The 20,437-nt window shown below is 38.1% G+C and overlaps 1 protein-coding gene across 2 annotated transcripts in view; it reads left to right on the forward strand.

The window, feature by feature from the left end:
- The window catches only part of IFT56 (intraflagellar transport 56), a 41,852-nt gene that overhangs the window by 12,487 nt on the left and 8,928 nt on the right, over positions 1-20,437 (forward strand). For both annotated transcript variants that reach the window (XM_054386657.1, XM_054386658.1), the window contains 9 exons: positions 5,961-6,010; positions 7,606-7,751; positions 8,997-9,168; positions 9,559-9,633; positions 10,694-10,796; positions 12,094-12,149; positions 13,895-13,948; positions 14,364-14,427; positions 19,665-19,753. In XM_054386657.1, the coding sequence (XP_054242632.1) occupies positions 5,961-6,010; positions 7,606-7,751; positions 8,997-9,168; positions 9,559-9,633; positions 10,694-10,796; positions 12,094-12,149; positions 13,895-13,948; positions 14,364-14,427; positions 19,665-19,753 (809 nt within the window). The remainder of the gene's footprint in view (positions 1-5,960; positions 6,011-7,605; positions 7,752-8,996; positions 9,169-9,558; positions 9,634-10,693; positions 10,797-12,093; positions 12,150-13,894; positions 13,949-14,363; positions 14,428-19,664; positions 19,754-20,437) is intronic.

The following is a 20,437-nucleotide window of genomic DNA, read 5'->3' on the forward strand; positions in this document are numbered from 1 at the left end:
GCTTAGCATTGCTATTTTGAGAATATTTTGCCCAAATTCTTGCATACTGCTTGCTGTGTATTGCTGCAGTTATGCTAAGCCCCTGAAAGTAGCATAGTGCTAAAACAAATGAGGGAGAAATAATCTCTTTTCACCCATCATTTTAGATTTCTACAGTGCTGGAATCTGTGTGAAAAGGAACATAAATATCAGCTAGTTTGCTGGAACAGCTTTTCCACACAAACATGTAAATATTTGGAAATCAAATGGAAGTTCATTCTTGCCATGTGCTGTTGCTTAAGAAAATTGTTATCTGTCTGAGGAAAAATATGCAGAGTATTAGGAAAGTAGCATTAATAGCCATGAGGTAATTATTGCATTTCATACAAGATACATAGTCTGCAATCTCTTATGGAACATGGTTTTATGATAGATGTGAAGTGTTCTCTTAGCTTGTTGTTACCTAACTAGAACTTCATGGGACATTTTCTCAGGAAAGAATAAATCTGTATATCAAAAGCCATATAAACCAGAATTACTGCAAATATAACCTAGGAAGTAGGATAGAAAGGCAATAAAGAAAACTACTTTGAAGGTTTCTCATTACAATTATACTTTATTTCCTCTAGGCCTTTTTCCAAGTTCCTTTCAGATATTTCTGGCTTTGCCTTTTCCCCTTCTGTGCCCTTACATTAAGGTTACTAATGTTCCTGGATCTGAGGTGAAGGTAGAGTTACTTCAAGTCACAGATCACAGAGTGCATCAGGTTGGAAGGGATCTTCAAAGGTCATCTTGTCCAACCCCACTGCAGTGAGCAGGAACACCTCCAACTAGATCAGGCTGCCCATGGCCACATCAAGTCTGATCTTGAATGTCTCCAGGGATGGGACCTCAACCACTTCCCTGAGCAACCTGCTCCAATATTTCACCATTCACTGTGAAAGAACTTCCTCCTTGTGTCCAACCTGAATCTACCCTGTTCCAGTTTTAAACCATTGGCCTTCATCCTGTCACCACAAGCACTTCTAAACATTCCCTCTCCAGCCTTTCTGTAGATCCCTTTCAGATACTGAAATGTAGCCACAAGTTCTCACCAGAATCTTCTCCAGGCTGAATGGCCCAAATTCTTTCAGTCTGCCTTCATAGCAGAGGTGCTCCAGCCCTCTAATCATCTTTGTGGCCCTCTCTCTTGTGTTGGGGGCCCCACAGCTGGACACAGTACTCCAAGTGAGGTGGCTACTCTTGTTTCATAGTCTTCCCATAATGAGGCTATGCTCCTTTTGCAACTGTGCTCTCATGCATTGGATGAATGTATATTTCCCATGCTCTGTCTTAGCCCATCTAGCCTTAGGAGAAAGAGCTTGAACTTTATTGTCTTGGTTTAATAAATAATAATAATTAAAACATTACCTTTTTTAATTTAAAAACAAATAATCTTGTGTTGCGTTCCCAGTTCCTGTGCCTTGCAGAGAATAAGGGTGAGAAACTCAACCTGGCACACTTGCACAGTGATCCTAGCAACTGATCCTGGCATCGAGAAGCCTGTATGGTGCTCTCAGAAGCCTTTGGCTACCGCTGCATTAAGAAAAACACAAGAACTTAGTGTTCCTTTAAACCCCAAAATGTGCACAGGAGTGGGGCTGCAGTTAAATCTGTTATGAAAAACAGCCTGTTTAGGCTAAACAGAATTTACAATTAAATTTAAGATCCATGCACAGACAAGGTTGTGTGGCTGGACCAGTCATTAAAGTTTATTTGGTTGCCTTTTTTTTAACTTTTGAGGGGCAAATCTTGTTAATTACTTCCTCACAACTCTGCCTGTGTCAGATCTGAGTGTGGTTTAACTGAACAAAGATACCTCTTATTTCACAGCTTATACTGGAAGGAGCAATAATGTACAAAAGCAGAGCAGAGCTGGATTAGTAAGAACAATGACATTTTCCAAACCACTTTTGCTTATGCACGTACTGATGTTTGCCAGGTGTCAGATAGTTGTCACCAGTGAAAATGTACAGTTGCAAGCAGACATAGAAAAGTTGCTGAGTTTTCTCTGTCTTTAGACTGCATGTTCACCCACATCCAGAATTATTTGCTTTCTCCTTGTACTGTATTTCTTGAGAGCAGGATTTCATTTTCATTGCATTTTAGCTGTGGCTTCGAACCAGCAGAGCTCGATACATAGAACTTTCAAAGTGCACAAGTGAAAAATATTGATTTATCCATATTTAAACTTTAAAAGCTATTAACCTTATTCTCTTGGTTTGCTTTTTAAAGTATAGTGGAAGCCACAGAACAGGAAAAATGGATAGTTTTTTGCTTCCACAATATTTAACTTACTGTGCTTAGCAACTGAAATGAAATGTGTTTATATTGCAAGCAACTGAACATACTTGAACTGGCCTTTGAGTATTTTGGGAATGGGAAACATTTCAATGGATGCCCTCTAAATTTCATTCAAGAAAATTCGTAACAGTTTAGCTATTCAAGTATGTGTGTGAACATTACTGTTGGGCCATGTGGTTTCCAAACATTTTTCCCATATCCTTGCATTTTCCCTGCACCAGTGAGACTGTGGTTCTGAGGCACAGAGAGCCTCATTCAGCTACTGTACTCAGGTGAGCAGGGTGTTGTTTCTCAGGGACAGGAGAATAAGGTTTCCTCTGGTCATATTTTCTGTGCTGTCAGGCTGGAGCCTTCTCAGCACTGTTCCATTCCTACCAGCTCCTCTGTGTATGTTTAAGATGTGTTCCACATCTGTTAGTGTGTGAAGTGTGCATGCATTATGTCTCCTAGATAGGAGTTGTTAATCCAGATGCATGACCAGTATTGCCTTGCACTCTTAGGAGAGGGTAGAAATGCCAGGTTGTCTGTGGCAGCAGTATTGAATCCACCAGGAGTCTCTGCTGGCATTTCTAGTGAGCTTAGGTTTTTGTTTAATAATTACTGAAAATAACTGTTTTGACTCTTATTGTAGCTGTTTGTTATACTTTAACAAATACTTCTCTAGGTGCCTGTTCAGTGTCAGCAAATAAAAATATACAGAACATTTTTGAGGCCAATGTCAGCTTTGCCTTTAGTGCCTGGAACATAAGCAGTGGTCAAGACAAAAGTTCTAGAGTTCTATTAGTGTGTTTCCTACCTGGGATGAGGTATATCCTGTCCAGCTACTTCAGTGATGTCTTCAGCACAAGGCCAGTAGTAGACCTGGAGCAGAGTTCCAGTTTGTTGCTACGCAGCGTTGTCATCACGTTTGTTGTGATCCCTAGATTGCAGTGTACTGATTTAAAAAACACAAGGTACAGTCATCTCCTTGGAAAAGTAGGACAGGAAAAGAAGATCGTGCTTCCTTGTGGCATTGATAGATCAATGACAGTGAAATTCTGTAGCAGCAGAGAACAATGAAAGTGCAAGCCTAATGTCCCTTAAAAATCATTCTCTGTGATGAGGCAGAGTCAATCACTTCCTGCACCAGTGATTGACAAGAGCTCTATCCAATATTCTTAGTAAATTCTTTCTGGAAACTAGTCTGACCTTCTTCATGTGTTTCCTTGTCATCCTCAAAAAATGCATTTGGCTCTGGGAGAAACAAAACTGCTGATATTGAACATTTCAATATTGACAGGACTTTTATTTTTGCCTCCCTTCTTTTGTGACTAAGTTAAAGTACCTTATTTTGAAGAATATCAAATGCTTAGGATCATATCTTATGAAGCAGGACATTTTTTTCTCCTTCCATACATCTGTGCACGCCATCAGAACTCAGGTTTCATGTTATGCCTGGTTTTAGGTATAAAATTACACAGACTAACCCTCCAGCTTTTGCCACAAAATAAATACTAATTTTGATGTCAGACCAGATGCCAGGTTTGCAGGGGCAGCACTGCAGTCATTGGTTGACCAGTGAAAGAAGAATTCCTTGGTTTAGATTCTTGAGGAAGTATTGCTTGCAAGTCACAATTTTCACAGTGTAGTTAATGCCCAAACCCACTCCAACAAACAAGTGAAAAAAAGAGCAATGAACAACTGCTTGATAAAAAGGAACATTAGTGTCTTTACCCATAGCACTGTGATTATACAATATGGTACTTTCAGTGTAAATCCCACAATCTGTCCTGCTTATATTTTTGAAGTCTTTGATGACCAAATGTTTTGAATTGTGAAGGGTGCTTCTAATTGGCTTAAGTTTCACACAAAAGCACTTGTGGGATCCATGTGCAGCCCTTCTAAACTTTGATATTTAAACCTATCAATTAGTGCTGGGGTACATGTGGAGCTACCACAGTATCCTTGCTGACAACATTTTGAAAAACATGCATTTAAATTAAATTACTCTAACTTTTGCAGCTCAGTGGCTGAGGTCATTTCTAGAATGTACTATCGTGTCAGTTATACTACAGCTGCTGCTTATACAATATTGGTTGCAGATCAGAAAACCCTTTTGTTCTTTAATAATTGGGCTAATGAGAATGCCCACATTTATCTAGCTTGAAGACCATCATAACTTATGCTGTCTTAGTAATGCCTCCTAAGATGTGGTTTTGTGAGATGGTTCTCATACTGCCTTTGTCTTTGGGGACTTCTAGCAGTTCTTCAAAGAAACAATTCACTGTCTTCTTTTTGTAGGAACATGGTTAAAAAACACGGCTTGGGAGGGTGGAAAGGGGTGAAATAATTGCTGTATCTGTGAAAAATAGGTGGGCAGCCCTGTATTGCCAACTTGATGAGAATGGCCTGGGTTTGGGCATTATCCACTGTGTTAGAAAGCTTTCTTACTATGTGTAGAAAGAGCATGAAGTTTGGAAATCTCTCCCTACGTGGCTTTTTAAAAAAAAGTCCTTACTTATTAGTAAAAAATTCCATCTTGAAGTAGGGGAGGGAAGAGGTTTTGGTGGTTTGAGCCCTCTTTCATGGTTTGGGATGTCAGAAGAATTACAGCCTTGTGTTACAGGCCATCACTTCGCTAACTCTGCACTTCTCCAGCCTCATAAGCACAGTAAGTAAGTCTGCTTTTTGTTAAATCCCATGTCTATCCTTTCTGTGGAACGTAGGTTGCCAGCTGGTTGGTCTGAGCAACAATAAGAGTGCTCATTAACTGAGTAGGCTAAAGAAAATGCAGAAAACAAGGGAAGGCCTTTTGGAAGATTGTTTGCAAGAGAAATTAATAGCTCTGTTGGACGAAAGATCTTTGTCACTCTCAGTGAACCCTAATGGCTCTTTCTAGTGACTTAAAGCTCTACAGTTAACAATTTCTGTCATGAAGTGAGTTATATAGAATTCCTAATCCTGCTAGAGCAAGAGATTTCATGAACCTTAATGGTTCTAGAAAAGAGATGACTCCCTTAAATCCCTGCTGTATCTTAGTTTGAATCTTTTCTGCTCCGACTGTAGGATTCTTTTATGTGTCTTTCATTTCTAAGGACAGAAGAAATATTAGAAATAAGGATAAAATAATGTGACCACATAACAAAATGGTAGTAGCACTGGGGTTTGCAATACACTGGGAGTTGACAAGATTCCTAGAATAAATCATGACTGACTTCAAATGTGACACTTATAGTAACCTTGATCAGGAGTTTATCTGTTGCTTTTTTATTTTTATAAAAGGTGATGTGCTATGTGTCACAAAAATACCACAGAGAATTATCCAAAAGCCCATGCAGTCAAATGATAGTGCAGTTCCTAAAAGTTTTACAGGCTTGTGGAAGACAGAGGCCAATGAAAAGTCATTTTCAATAGAGACTTTAAAGCAATGGCCAGGGTATGAATATAGGAAGAAGGGAGGCCTTCAAACTGCTCTAAAATAGGTAGAACATACCCTGTGGTAGGACTGGCAAAGGGCTGTGTCAGTGAAGAACTGGACTTGGACTCTTTAATTATAAGAATATGGATTGATGCATGTCTGCTGAGAAGGAGAGCTTAAAGTAGAAAAGAAGCACCCTGAGTTGTTCTTCACAGTGATACTCACTGAGTTTTCCTTTCAGCACCAAAGAGTCAACTCCAGAACCGTGTCCTCTTTCACCTGGCACATAAGGTATGAAGTCATTTCTTTACTCATGCTTTGTTTGTTTTCTTTTCAACTTAGTGATGTGAAATTTATGCTGCAAACCTGGCAGAATAATGCAAGTGTCTGTGGTGGCAGAAGAACAAATGTTTTCCATAACTACTGTATTAAAAAGTGGAGGAGAAAGTTAGTGTGAAAACATGATCTCAGAACAGATGCCCTCAGCATGTATCTAAGAAAACTCTTACCAATGCATTTCACATAGGTCATACAATAGGAACCTGATGGTATTTTTGATCAGGAGGAACCTGGAACTTGAATAGAATGAGAAATGTATAAGCCACTGTTTTTCTTTCAAGGGTACCATTTTCCTAACTTGCAGCTGGCTGATACTTAGCAACTTGACCAAAATGGTCTAGATGCTGTTCCTGATCCTCCTAAGTTATTCAGTATCCAAGAAGTAATATTGTTTATAGCATGAAATTTACTTTAATTTCAACAATTAAATGCTTATTTCACTTGCCAGACATACCTGTCTTCCCTTAAATTTGGGTTTGTACTATCCTGTGTTTAATGAGTATTGTGCTACCAAAGAGACTGAGTCAAGAGAAAGTATGAATCCTCAGTGTTAGCTTTGATGTCAGATTCTTTTTACTTAAATCTCTGTTAAGTTTAAGAGAGAAATTTTACAACATTTTTGTAGTTCTCTAACACAGATGTGTGAGATAAGGAGAAGTTGAATAATTCCTAGTTCATCTAGTCTTTGGAAATAAAGGAAGCCCATTGCCTTCAGTTCTGTAAAGCAACTTCTCTTGCCTTTGTACTGGAGCATCAATTTGTGACTGGCCTAAAGAGGGAGGAAAAGGACTTGAAGAAAACTGAGTACATAGATGAAAAACAAATACGTTGCATAGAATTTGTGTAAGAGAAACTCATAATTACTCTTGATTCAGCAATAGGGAAGCAAAGGAAAGCACTGGAATAAGTGATTTTAAGTAGACTGATTAGGTGAATAGCCTCAACTTTACTATTGTAATAACAATATCACCAGTATATTTAACTCTGTTCCTTGCTTTTGCCCATGTGTGTTATGTGCTATAAAGTAGTGCTTTTTAAAATAAGCCATTTAGTTAAAGACACTGGAATTTGAGGGGGCTGATGAAAGAGAATTTGCTAGTGCTGTAAAGAAGCCTTGTGAAAATTAGTGCTTGTCTGTTGGCAAGTCTTGCATTTTTCTGCTGTCTGCAAGAAGCAAGATTTGGATCTACAAACAGTGAAATTTCTGCTCTCTCAAATAATAAAAGTCAAATCTTGTGTTGCAAAATTCTCTTTGTGAAATAATTAATTCAGCTTTTCCTCTCTTATCCATTAAAGCATGTGACATGTAATTATGTCTAAATCACACCTGAAAGGAAAATGTGTGCTTAGTTTTACCCTCACATTTATCCAGTTTCAACTGGTCTGCTTCTTTAATGTTTGGCTGACTGGTTGAATTAACTTTACCAGAGCTTTTCCAGGTGTTTCATATGAATCACCTACTGTTTGCCAACAAGGACAAAACTAATCCAGCTCATTAAAACATTTCTCTCACTCAACTCTTCTGAGATGTGTCACAATCTTTTTAGTTCCGTGATGAGAAGAAACTGATGAGCTTTCACCAGAATCTGCAAGACATTACAGAAGATCAGCTTAGCTTGGCATCTATCCACTACATGCGGTCCCACTACCAAGAAGCCATTGATATCTACAGGCGCATTCTCCTCGATAATCGGTGGGCACCTCTGCTCTAAACCTTATTGCAGTGTCTCTGATTCTGTTGGTATTTCAATTCATTTATTTGCTGGGTTTCTGAAAGCAGGAGTTTTCCCCAATTACTATATCCTTTTCCCACCACAAAATGTGTACAAGTTGCAGCCCCCTCAAGTTTGTTCATTGCAAAGCATCATTGAAATATGCGTGCTTAAAAAGACATCTGGTCTCTGTTGCTTTCTTTGGGGAATTAATTCTCAGATTTTTTTTGTTTGTTTGTTTTGTTACTTACTACTTCTGAGATTATATGTGGTTAAGTACCTGCTTTGTTTTTTCTTTTTTGCCCTCTGATGGCCATTCCAATGACCCTTGCTTGTGACTGTTGGTTTCTCCTTCACCTCTTAGCCTTCCTAAGACGGGTTCAGTTTTTAGGTTTTTGTAGAGAGTTCCCTGCATTCCTTTTAATTTTCAATTGCTTTTCATTTCTGTTTGTCCTGCCAAGACACTTGCTGGTGTTTTTTCCTATCACGTTCTGCAACTTCTTGATTCAGAATGTAACAAGGAACAAATTGAATTGAATTCTTAAGTGGTTGGAAGTACTGTTAAATAAAATAGAAACTGCTGTCCAGAACGCACAGCTTCAGAGAAATGAATCATGATGTATATGTTATATAATACTTGGGGAAAAGATTTTTGACTTCCAAGTCCTATAGAAGCAGTGACTTAAAGCTTAATGAGTAACCTTCATAACGAATCTCTTTTTATTTATTCCTTTCATAAATGCCTCTCTTATTTCTCTGTCTAGTTTCTTCTAGTTCTTGATCGCTTGTAATGGCAAGGAATTTTTTACTAATTGTACTTGGTATAAGATAATAAGAACCATTCAAATATTTTCAAAGTATTATGTGCATATTAAAGGTCTTTGCATGTGTTGCACAGAAAATCCTATTCTGCCAGGCCAAATACAGGCCTCATGTTCTGTGCATTTCTTTAGAATGAAGTTGCCACCATTTCCTAGATCTGGAAATCAGAAGTTTTGTAGATAATTCTTTACAGCTGCAGTAGCTGCTGTTGAAAAGACTAATGTGAATCTGAATCTGTGCAATTGTAGCTTACAAACTAGAGCTCTAAAGTAAGCATTTCCCAGAAAACCCAGTTTTGTTGTGCTTGTAAAGGATGTCTAGACATATGAGAACTTGGTGTGAGATTTTAATGTTCTGTATATCTGGGGGGATTTAAATGTTCTCCTTAATCCTCTTTCCTGCAGGGAATACCTGGCTCTGAATGTGTATGTGGCCCTATGTTATTACAAGCTGGAGTACTATGAAGTGTCACTTGAAGTGCTATCTGTTTATCTTCAGCGAGTTCCTGATAGCATCATTGCTCTTAACCTTAAGGCTTGTAACCGTTTCCGACTCTCTGATGGGAAGGCTGCCGAGGTATCTATTGGATGGCCCTTCAGGTCACCTTTATTTTAGTTCAAGATTCCAGACAGGTTTCTTTTCCTTGTTATCTGGATTAATCAGTAATGTGGATAGTGCCCTTTATCTTGTCGTCGTGTCCTTCTTTTAGGAGTGTCACCTGTTTGAGTTTCCCCTGTACTAAGCCCTCTGTCCGCATGTGTGCACAGTGGTCTGATGGTTTTGTCTATGAGTATTATCCAGCTGCTAAAATCATCACAAAGAAGCTGGAAGACAAAAATTTTCCAGTGACCCAGCACTGCTGGAGGTACCTTTCTATGAGCTTTAGAGCTCATATGAAGCTCTATTTATGCTTGTGTGCTTTTTATTTGTTTTCATGTTAAAACTTTGTAATATATGTAATGCCAGGCAGAGCTCAAGAACTTGACAGACAGTGCCTCATCGTCTCTGGAGTTTGGCAAGGAGCTCATTAAGCACAATCTGGTGAGTAATGCATTTAATATGAACTTGTAGAGCTATACTTGATGATTCATAAAATGGAATATTTTTTGAGGTTTAATCTTTGTAATTAGAATAAGTTGTCTTTGGTGCACAGTTTGTATCCACGACTGCAGACCCGATTGAAGCTCTGCTGCCTTCAAGTTCCATTCCAGAAATCCTACCTGTATAATAGGTGTGCCATCAAGTGTATTTTTTCTCCTCTGTCAGAATGCATGACCCTGAACTCTTATTTAGTACAATGTGAGTGGAATTAAGGTAACTTGTGAAAATAGTCATGATCCAAAAAGAAATTATCAAGGAGTTCTAGGTGCAAAAGGTGCTGATAAAAGCCAAAATCCTTGTGAGTTCTGCAGTGAGTCACTAATCGCCTGTTATTTTTTCCCTGTACCAGTATTAATACTTTGATGAACAAGAGTAACAGCAGATTGCTCTTACATAACAATGAGCAGCTGCTTGGTTTGTCATTTTTCAAGAGCAGTCTTAAGCTAACACTTTTTTCCCTAAGAGTTAAAACTGCTTTCTTTATTTTGGATGTTGGGCTTTTGGCCAGCAGTTCACTGAATAATAGTGTTAGATTTTGGTGGAGGAACTGTCGTGTGAAACTGAGGTGTAAAGGATTGACTGCTCCTCATCACTTTGGGATCTTGGGGCATTCTAAATGCATGTGGAGCTGTTAGTCTGATTTTTTTTTTTCGTATGAATACATCATAAGCAAAATGTCATTCTGTGTGTGTTCCTCTCACTCTTGTCTCAGACCATATTATTCTTTAAAACCTTTGATATATAATGTATCACTGCCTTGAGCTGCTAAAAGCTGAAATAAGGTTAATCTTTACTGATGGATTAAACACTTTATATTCTTCAGAATAAAGATTGTCACACGTAATTCTGTAGTTGTATTAAAGCAGGGATTATGCTAATTCCAGTACCATTGACCCTCTCCTGCTGTTAGTGTAGGAATTTAAGGATTAATTTCCTTGAAGTAAGACATAATGGACAGCATTTTCATACACAGTTATCAATATACTGCTTTTCTCTGCAGGTGGTGTTCCAAGGAGGGGAAGGGGCTTTGCAGGTCCTGCCTCCTCTGGTTGATGTTATTCCTGAGGCAAGACTGAATCTTGTGATTTACTATCTCCAGCAAGGTAAGTACACCTTCTTCTGGCTCTTTTATAGCTTCAGGCATGGCATTCATTCATTCATCTCATCTCAACTGACTGTTCAATGAAATACTTTGTTTGTTTCTTTGCAGCAAAAGATAATTCATTTCATTTTTTGTTCCCTGGAAAATAGTGAGGCTATAGTTCCCATGGCTTGCAGAGAAAGGTTTTAATTGTGTGCAGTCAAATAAATCTACTTTAGCACAGTACTGGAAGCTCTTGGGTTGCAGGAAATGGCTTTAGGGACAGTGACGTTTGTATGTTTATAGCGAGAGGACCTCACCTTTGGCTGAATATGTGAGGATGGTATTTCTCTAAATAGAATTCTGCACAGACATTACCTGAGCCAAAGTAACTGTGAACAAGGCTGCAGTTTGTGAACAAGATGTTTCATTCCAAGTCTATTTTGCAACTCTTAAAGAATGCAGGTAGGTAGCCAGAATCAGTTGGAAAGAATTTTCTACTTGTTTCTCCTCTTGGTTGGCTGACTCCTTTGAATTTTATCTGAGTTTAGTTTCAGAGCCTCATTCCTTTTCTGCCATTGTGTGGCTTTATTCAAGGGTGTGTTGACTGGCTGAGTGATGAGTAGGTGTTAACCACAGTCATGTAATGTAAGGTGATGTGATGACTGCTTGGGTGTAATGCTGTATCAATAAAACTGTCAGTAAAAAGGGTATCTTGGCTAGGTTGGATTACAAAGTCAACCATTGTCCAAACATATTTTTTTTTTATTTAGGAAAACTTTAGGATCTTTTCAGTTTACTTGGGTAGGAAGTTGTTTATTGAATTCCAGCTTTACATTCAAACTTCTGTACTAGTCATGCTTTTTACTTGTATGAATTAGGATCAGGTAAGAGCTGCTGGACAGATTTTGAAATATTGATGAGGAAGAGATGTAGTTTCCCTTCAGAATCACATTACCCTATCCTCCTTGAGGGGTAAATAAATAAGAGGAAAGACAGTAAGATGATGGATTTATTATCTTGACCTTGTACTGTTGAGAAGGGAGCCACTGGATTATAAGCAGGGGGGACAAGTCATCTCTACTAGGAAAATTGTAGTAATAAAGAAGCTATTACTCACTCCATGTTTGTTATTTGAGTTCTAGAAAACCATTGCCATTGTGATATAAATTCACAATGATTTGTAGTTACCTTTCTCCTCCTGTCTAAATGCTTTATTTCTTAGTCTATAAGTGTTGGGAAATGTTGTAGAGGATGAGTGACTTGGTCTAATACAGTGTGCTATTGGTTGTCATGCAATCTAATGTCTGGCATTTCAGGTGATGTGAAGGAGGCTTATAACCTGATTAAGGACCTGGAACCTACAGCTCCACAGGTAATTGAAAACTGATGTTGTGGGTACATAAAGACAGAGGTTATAAATTGATACAAAATCTGCCACATAAAAACTGGTATCCTCAGGACAGCTTGCCCTGCTCCTACTCTTAACCATTGTGTCCTCTATCCTTTTATCAACAATAGACTTAATGTGCATGCATAACATAACGTGTTTATTACTGTATTGCCCGGGGTCAGCTAAGAGTAAAGTAGGCTTTCTTGTCTGCAGACTTGATTCTGGGGAGCTGACCATTAGTATATAAATAAAAGGTCTCTTCCAACTACAGCTTCTTGTTACTTCTGCCTTGTTAATGGTTGCCATCCCTCAGATCTGCTAGCTCAGATGCATGTGGTTTGTCCTGAAGCCATATCAATAAAAATGGGCTAGATTAAATTAAACAGTTTAAATAATAGGTCTTTTCTAATCTCACTTCGGCTGCAGTAAGTGGAAGCTGCACTGTCCCTTGGCTGCTACTGTAATTCTCTTTTGTGGCTGTTCCAACATCTTTACTCTCTGATTTATTCCTCTTTACAGTTTATTTTCCAAAGGTCACATAGTTGGGTATGAAAGAGACCTTTCATGAGCGCATGTGAGGATTAGATGGAGAGACGGAAAATGAAAACCTCAAGAACATAGATTTGGTGATTCTGTGCTGAGAAGTGTCTTCTGCTGTTCCTTTTCACTTGCATTTTCCATTTTAGCAAGGCTTACTTGAACAGTTTTCTGCAGCTATAGGTTCTTTAGCCTCCATTTTTCCTGTGTACATGCCTAACATAAATGATATTATTCTTGATCACATTTTTAAATGAGAATATTGTCTTTTTTCCATTTCCTCACTCACACTTGAAAGGAACTCACTACTAAGACTTGCAAAACTACTTCTACATCCTCCTTCAGTTCTTCTGAATTGTCGTCTTTGTCGTGATGTCTATAGGATAATAATTTGGCATCTGTAAGAGAGGCAGTGGGTTAAAATGATTACTTAGTTTGCTGGCTGGTACTCTCAAAATGCTTTCTCACACTTCATCGTTGGTCTGTATAGATGCCTGTCTTGTTCCATGTTTACATGTGTGACAGGACTGTCCAGATTTACTGAGAGTACAAACTAAAACAGGTTTACAGCCATAACTCTTAATGACAAGATTTAAATAAGACCAATTTATCTGTGACACGCTGAGAAATCTTGCTCAAGGAAGAATTACCCTACAGTTGTATCTCAGAGGAGACATCACAGGGTACTCTACTCCTGTTCTGAATTTCTGTAGGGTGACATGACCACAGAGCACAAAACCCTTTGACATTTTTGCCCTGATGAGAAAAGCTGTGGATTTTGGAGCTAGGGTAATTATGAATAACTGATCTGCATTCTTGAAGTGCAGTCTGTGCATTTATATAACAACATTGCGCTTGGTTATTGGTCATGGAGAGGGCATGATAGTAGGTTATGGTGTTCCTTCTGGTGCAAATCTTTGAGCATAAGACTTACCAAAAAACACACTACCCTTTTGCATCCCACAGATTTAGCAGAAATGATGAGCTAGCAAGTGGAATGGTTTGGGGGGAGGGGTAACTTTGTACTACTGTGCTGAAGCACTATCATAGCATCACAGTAACCAGTTACTTATGAAACTGATTGGAGATAGAGTGGAATTTAGAAAGAAAATAATGTACATGGAGGCTCTTAAGTGTCTCCTGAAACGTCACCTTGTCTTCTTTCTTCCTTATTACTTTTCTTTTTTCAGGAGTATATCCTCAAAGGAGTGGTAAATGCAGCACTTGGACAAGAAATCAACTCGGTGAGTGAAGCCTCTGAGGTTCTCCAGCTTTGCCAACAGTAAAATGTGAACAAATCTTTGGGGGCTGGAATGGAATGAAAGAGGCAGTCATTTAGACTGCAGGATCTTGCAGTCTCTTAATCTTCTTCTGTACAGTACTGAAGAAGTGAAATGCAAGTATCTGTTGCTAGTCCTGACAATAAGTAGAGCTGAATTTGGCTTCTCTGTCCTCCTTCCCAAAAACCTGTTTGCTTTCTACAGTACTCTTGAGTATCTAGACACCTACGGTGGCACATTTCCCTTTTCTGATTTTACTTCAGGTCTGGTTTGTCTGTTGGTTTTTCCTTATCTGTTCCTCAGAGCATGTTTTCACTGTGTATTCTAATCAAATCTAGAACTCCTGTTAGATTCTTTAAATTATTTTTCCTTTGTCCAGAGAGATCATCTGAAAATTGCTCAGCAGTTCTTCCAGTTGGTGGGTGAATCAGCCAGTGAATGTGGTATGTTTTAAATGTTCTTTCTCCATTATCTAATCCTTCTTACAATACCCAAATATGTACCATCATATCTTTGTCTAACTTCTGGCTCTTAACATAAATACTACTAGACACTTTGTTGCTATAGTGTGAGCAACAGAACACCTAACTTAGAGTCTAAAACAAATTTGTAAGTTTGATTTAGAAGGCTCAGTTGATTCCAAACCTTACTATATGAATTTGGCTCAAAAAAGAGGCTATATGGCAAACTGCTAGTCTTCACTGATACACACTGGGCAGCTTGCCTTTGACTAATAATACCCATTATGAAACAGAAGGCAACAGCCTAATTAGATGAAATGCGTGGCTGAAACCTCCCAGGTACAAATCTAAGACTGCTAATGAAAGCCTATTGAGTACAAAGAGTCCTAGCACGGAGTGTGCCCTTGAACTGAAGGTGATAAAAACATGAGGAATTTGGCTACACAGATTGGAGGCTCTGGGACTAACTCCATGGCTGAACCAAAAAAAAAAAAAAAACCCAAGATAAAACCTAATTACAAAAAACTATATTTTCAATATTTATTTTTACTTAATGCTAGACCAAAACAAGACCTTGTGCTCCTTTCCGCACATCAAAATAAACCCAAAAATCCCAAATTGGTACAGAGAAATTGGATGAATTTGCAGTGTCCCTTGTAGTCACTGTCACTAGGACTATTTCTTTAGGTGGGTTACTTATGCGTGTTTATGGTACGTGTGGTCCTCAGAGACAGACTGCTGTCTGCTGTGTCCATGGTGACTGAAGAGGAGTGTAAGAGACAGCAGTAGCAGTGATGAAACTTTCAGAAACACTGTGGAACCATTCTGCTATCCTTATAGCCCTTGTACTGTTGAGATCATGCAGCAGAGAGCTTCGTGTTGGAAAGCTGGAAGTGGTTCCATAGATGAGGTTTCCCTAACACATTCCTTTCACATCAAGGTTATCCCTTTGCAGCTGGGATCCCAGCTGACAGAAAAAAGCAATGCGAACTGTAGAAGTGGAGGAGGCTGTTAGTGGGCATATAGCTAACTGGGCTTGTGATGCCAGTAAAGTCACAGGGTGACTGATATAATGATGGTAGACCTCTTAATGTCCATAACTGGCATGCAGGTATGATGACTGATCATAGCACACAAGGATAAAGAGATAGTCTGAGAAAAGATACCCTTAAAAGATTTATAGTGAAGATACAGCACAAAACCAAAAGTGAAATCCGTAGCAAGCTTAAAGTCTTAATTCTACTGTGCAATATTTTTAAACCCATATGTAAACAAAATAGAGAGGCTGAGACTTGAAGTATGGCTGAGGGTTGGCAGGAAGGGGAACAGAAGTCTAGTCCAATTAGGAAGATGGGTTAATTGAACAGAACAAGCCTATGGGAAGGACTGGTTCCAAGAAGGAAATGGAAGCATTAGTACTGCAAGCATCTTACCCTCTCCTTTGTCATCTTTTAAAAACTTGGCAGAATGTTGACTTACTGAGAGTGAGTAAGGCTTACAGAGGAAATAAGTGAGACTTAAAGAGCCAGTTCAACTCATCCTTTAAAGCCAAAATAGTACTGGGAGGTGGGGGGTTGTATCCTCAAACAAGGGACAAACTGTAGCCAGGAAACAGAAGAGGCCAACAGAGTTCAGTTTAGATAGGACACAACAAAAAGCAAACACATGAAGAGCAAATATGTGTCTTCAGACACATTAAATGTTTTACAAGAAGATGAATAAAGTGAAGCACCTGGGTTTAGAAGAGGAAGCTATAAACCTAAAATAGCTCTTTTAACATGATGGGAGGAAGGCAACATGTAGGATATTGATCCTATCTAATTTACAATGGGGTATTACTAAATAGGTTATGTCAGTGGAGAAATAGTTCTAAACATAATAGAAACCTCTTTTCTGTATCAGTGAGTAATATAAAATTGTTTTAAATTACATGCTCGGATAGGAGACTCATTGTGTGGAGGCTAAATTATTCACCAGCCAGCCTGGATGGGAACAGTGACTGGCATATTAAGGAAGTTAGAGGTTTTATATAGCAAGATAATGAAATAATATTTGGAGATTTCTCTTCTGCCCATATTGAGCCAGTAAATGCAATGACATGGCATGATATAAAGAACAAATTTTTAAATGCCAAGTTTTCACCTCACACACAAGTGAACAGGTGACTGCACCGATACAGAGACTACACAAAACCTGATTTGATTTTTTTAATGAAAATCCAGTTTTGTTACAGCGATCTGGGTATAACCAAATTCAAAACCTCTGTTAGCAAATACCTCAAAAAATTTCCACAGTACTCATTTCAAGAAGGGAAACTCCATAATAGCCTTTCTCATTTCTAACAGATAATTTTCAGTGAAGAAGCAGTGAAAAGAATAAAATGCACCTGATTTGAATACTTGAATAAACCTTTTGTTTCTTTAAAGAAAGAGCTTGTATTCATAATTAATGAGCTATAGGAGACAAATAATGACATGTCTACATTTGCAAATTGTACAAAATTACCCATAGTAGGAAAAATGAAAGCTTCCACAAAGATGAGAGCTGTGGAGGAATATATAAGGCTGGGTAATAATACATTTATCTTTGATAAATGTGAAGTAGTATGGGGGGGGGAGAACCTCTTATACTACATTGGCAAAATTATCAGAAAACCTAAAGAGCATCTCAGGAAGTGATGAGGAAAGAGAACAAACCAAAAATAATTACTGTGTAATTGTGGTTCCTTTTCTTCAATACTGTCTGCAGTTGTGGTTCTTAGATTTCTATGAAAAAATATGGTAGAACAAGAAAGAGTGCAATAAAGACAGCAAGGATGATGAGAGAAAGGGGATATCTTCTTGAACAAGGAGTGATTAAATAATGAGGATATGTGGCCTGGAAAATGGTGATTGAGTTTGGTTACATTCACAATACACTCTTCTCCTGTAAATGACAAGGAGAACAGGAATAATAGAGAAGAAATAGTTACTGGGCCAGACAAAAACCAAGGAGCATTGACAAAAATCATCATGCAAGACAATTAAAACAAACAGCACAAATTACTTTTCACATAACACAACTTATTTGAAATAGAATCTTATGAGAACGGGAAGGTATAAAGAAATTTATAAGTAAAATCTACTGAGTATTTAACACAAAATTTTCAGTGATTAGAAATCCTCGGTGCAGACTTTTGGAAGCTGGAAGAAATGTCAGAGGAATTGGGTTTACATACCAGAGCAAGTATTCTATATGAAATCAGAATATATTCTTTCTACAGCTGTCCATTCTTACTCAGCAAGCTCCTGAACCAGACAGACTTTGGATCCAATGTGATTATTTTTATGCAACTTAGCACATTAGCCACCATGTTGTATATTTGTAGTCATTTTTGATCTGCCTTTGTTTTGCTGAATTTAGAACGAAGAACAGAATTCTTGCTGTTTGTACACTTGAGCTTTTGCTAAGTAGTCAGCCACGCTGTTCAAGCATGTAAGTCATGCTTCAGCACTTCCCACTGGGCCAATCCTTGCAAGAAGCTAGGAGTGCTAGCTTGTCTGTTTAAGATCTTTATCAAGTTACTTAGCAGATTTATAATACAAAAGTAGGTTGTGCTCATTAGAGTGAGGAAATCCTATGCTGTGTATTTGCTTGCAACTGGGCCTACAAGGCTCCTGACTCTTAATATGGATTATCAAAAATTAATGGATTCAAATGAAAATGTGGAATATTTTTTTTTTCCAAAACAAGCTTCTGTCTTTCTGACTTGTGAGATCCCATGACTGCGTTAAGAACAAAACAGCAATAGACAGTGTCATGTATTTATAAAGTAATTTGGAGGCATGAATTAAGCCTTTTTGCTGGTTTTAATTCAATCTGTGACTTGGAGGTTCAAGGAACACAGAGCAAATAGAGTTGTATGTGTAAATCCTTTCTAATACACACACACATTTCTTCTCACGTTGGAAGTTCTATGCTTTAAGAGGAGGAAGGACACCCAAAAAAAAAAAAAAATCAGGAAGTGCTTACAGTCAATATTCACCTTCCAGCAGCAAGGAAAAACACCCAGAAAAGCAGCTTGGTTTACTGGGTTTGTTTGGGTTTTTTTAAGCTTAATAAAAATTCTTAATCCCACTGACGTAAAATGGAACTCACATTACAAAGGAGGTTGTAACTACATTTTTGTAGTTAATTCTCATGCTCTTTCCCAGGGTCTCAATTGGGTGGAAAATTAAACAGATCAGATTTCTGAGATAAGTTAAGGAGGAAATGGGGCAAGAGAAACATTAGTGAAAGTAAATGAACATTAACATTTCCATTTCTGATGCTTAACCTAAGTCTTACAAATACTGCAAGAATAATGGAGAAAAGCACCTGTTTCAATTTCAGTGCTCCTCTTTTAGGACCAAGTCAGATAGATATATCTGGTCATGGGTGAGAAGAATGAAACATTGCTGCTTGGGTTCATCTATCTCTGACCAGTTTCTCCTAGTTGGGTCTAACAAAAATTAGTCTTAGAAAAGCTTAGTTCAGAAGCTCTAAAAAAGCTTTGAAATAGTTTTCCAATAACACAGCTTGCAGTTTTGAAGTACATGACAGCATAGTATGAACAGCAGCAAAGTTTTATGATGACACAGATGGCAGCAAGGTTAACTGACACTCGTATGAATTAACATGCCTAGCTCATGGTTTTACCATTTGCAAACAATGTGGTGATACCAAATGCATGGAAATTAGTTTTTGTATTATAATCTGTCAGTGGTTTTCCTGTGCATGTATTAAAATATTTATAGCAAGTTTACTTACTGGAACTAAAATTACAATACACAGATCTTCTTTGGCAAAAATAATTGAAAAGCAAATTTAAAAGAAAACAGGCTAATGAGGTTAGAACTACAAACTCAGGCTTTGTATCAAGTATCATGTCCTAAGAGTAATTCACAGTAAAATTATGCTACATGAATTGTGTCATGGAAAAGACCTGTTACTTAAACAGCTTGACTTTGTGGCATTTGCTGTTGAATGCAGCCATGCAATAGTTACTGTATGCAGTACAAAAAGCTGGCAAGATGATGTAACAGTTTTTCTAAACTCTAATATGGTTGTTTGCCTGAAAAGGCAAGTTAACTATTTTTAGATGTTAGCTGCTTTTATATTTCCCAGCAATCTTGGCAGTGATTTCCTTTACTGTGTCATTTTTGAATTCTACAAATCTGAATTTCTCTCTTGAATTTTAGATACCATTCAAGGGAGGCTGTGCATGTCCACCTGCTTCTTTCTTCTTAAACAGTTTGGCAATGCCCTGATTTACCTCGACTCAGTCAAGGTTGGTATTATTTTGTATTGGTACTACTCTAAAGCATGGAATCACTACTTACGGAACCAGACTGTAGGGTGAGAGACACTATGGAAACATAACAAGATGCAGACACACAAGAGTAACAACAAAGCCCAGGAACAAGAGTGAGACCTATGTGGCAAGCACAGCAAACGGACCAAAATGTAAAGAAACGGTTTGGTGTTCATGATGGCCTTATCACACTTGGAATGTCATCATTACCACATTTTCAGGGGGCATCACAGAAGACAACGAAGATAATTACAGGGAGACAATGGAAAAAACTGTGGACATCATGGAGGAAAAAAACCAAAATGTTTTCTTAAGACTTATCAAATGAGTGATGGAGATTATTGTCACTGGTTAATAACTGGGGAAAACATTTTAATGAAAAAAGTGTGTGAGGAAGACAGGACTTGAAGGACTCTGAAAGTAATTACATCTATATTGTACAGGGAAAGCAGTCCCTGAAGGGCTAAGATGGGGCAATATTAGCAAAGCAGTAAGCTAAGAATATTATTTTTGCAGAAGTAAACTGAGTGGTACTGTGCAAGCAATGCTGCATTTTATCAAAACATAGTGCAGCATTATCAGTTCACTGATATTCAGTGGGTAAAATGGGTCTAACTTAGAATAGAATCATGGAGTCGTTTTGCTTGGAGCAGACCTTGA

This window comes from Indicator indicator, chromosome 14 (genome assembly GCF_027791375.1).
Source record: "Indicator indicator isolate 239-I01 chromosome 14, UM_Iind_1.1, whole genome shotgun sequence".
Classification (NCBI taxonomy): Eukaryota; Metazoa; Chordata; class Aves; order Piciformes; family Indicatoridae; genus Indicator; species Indicator indicator.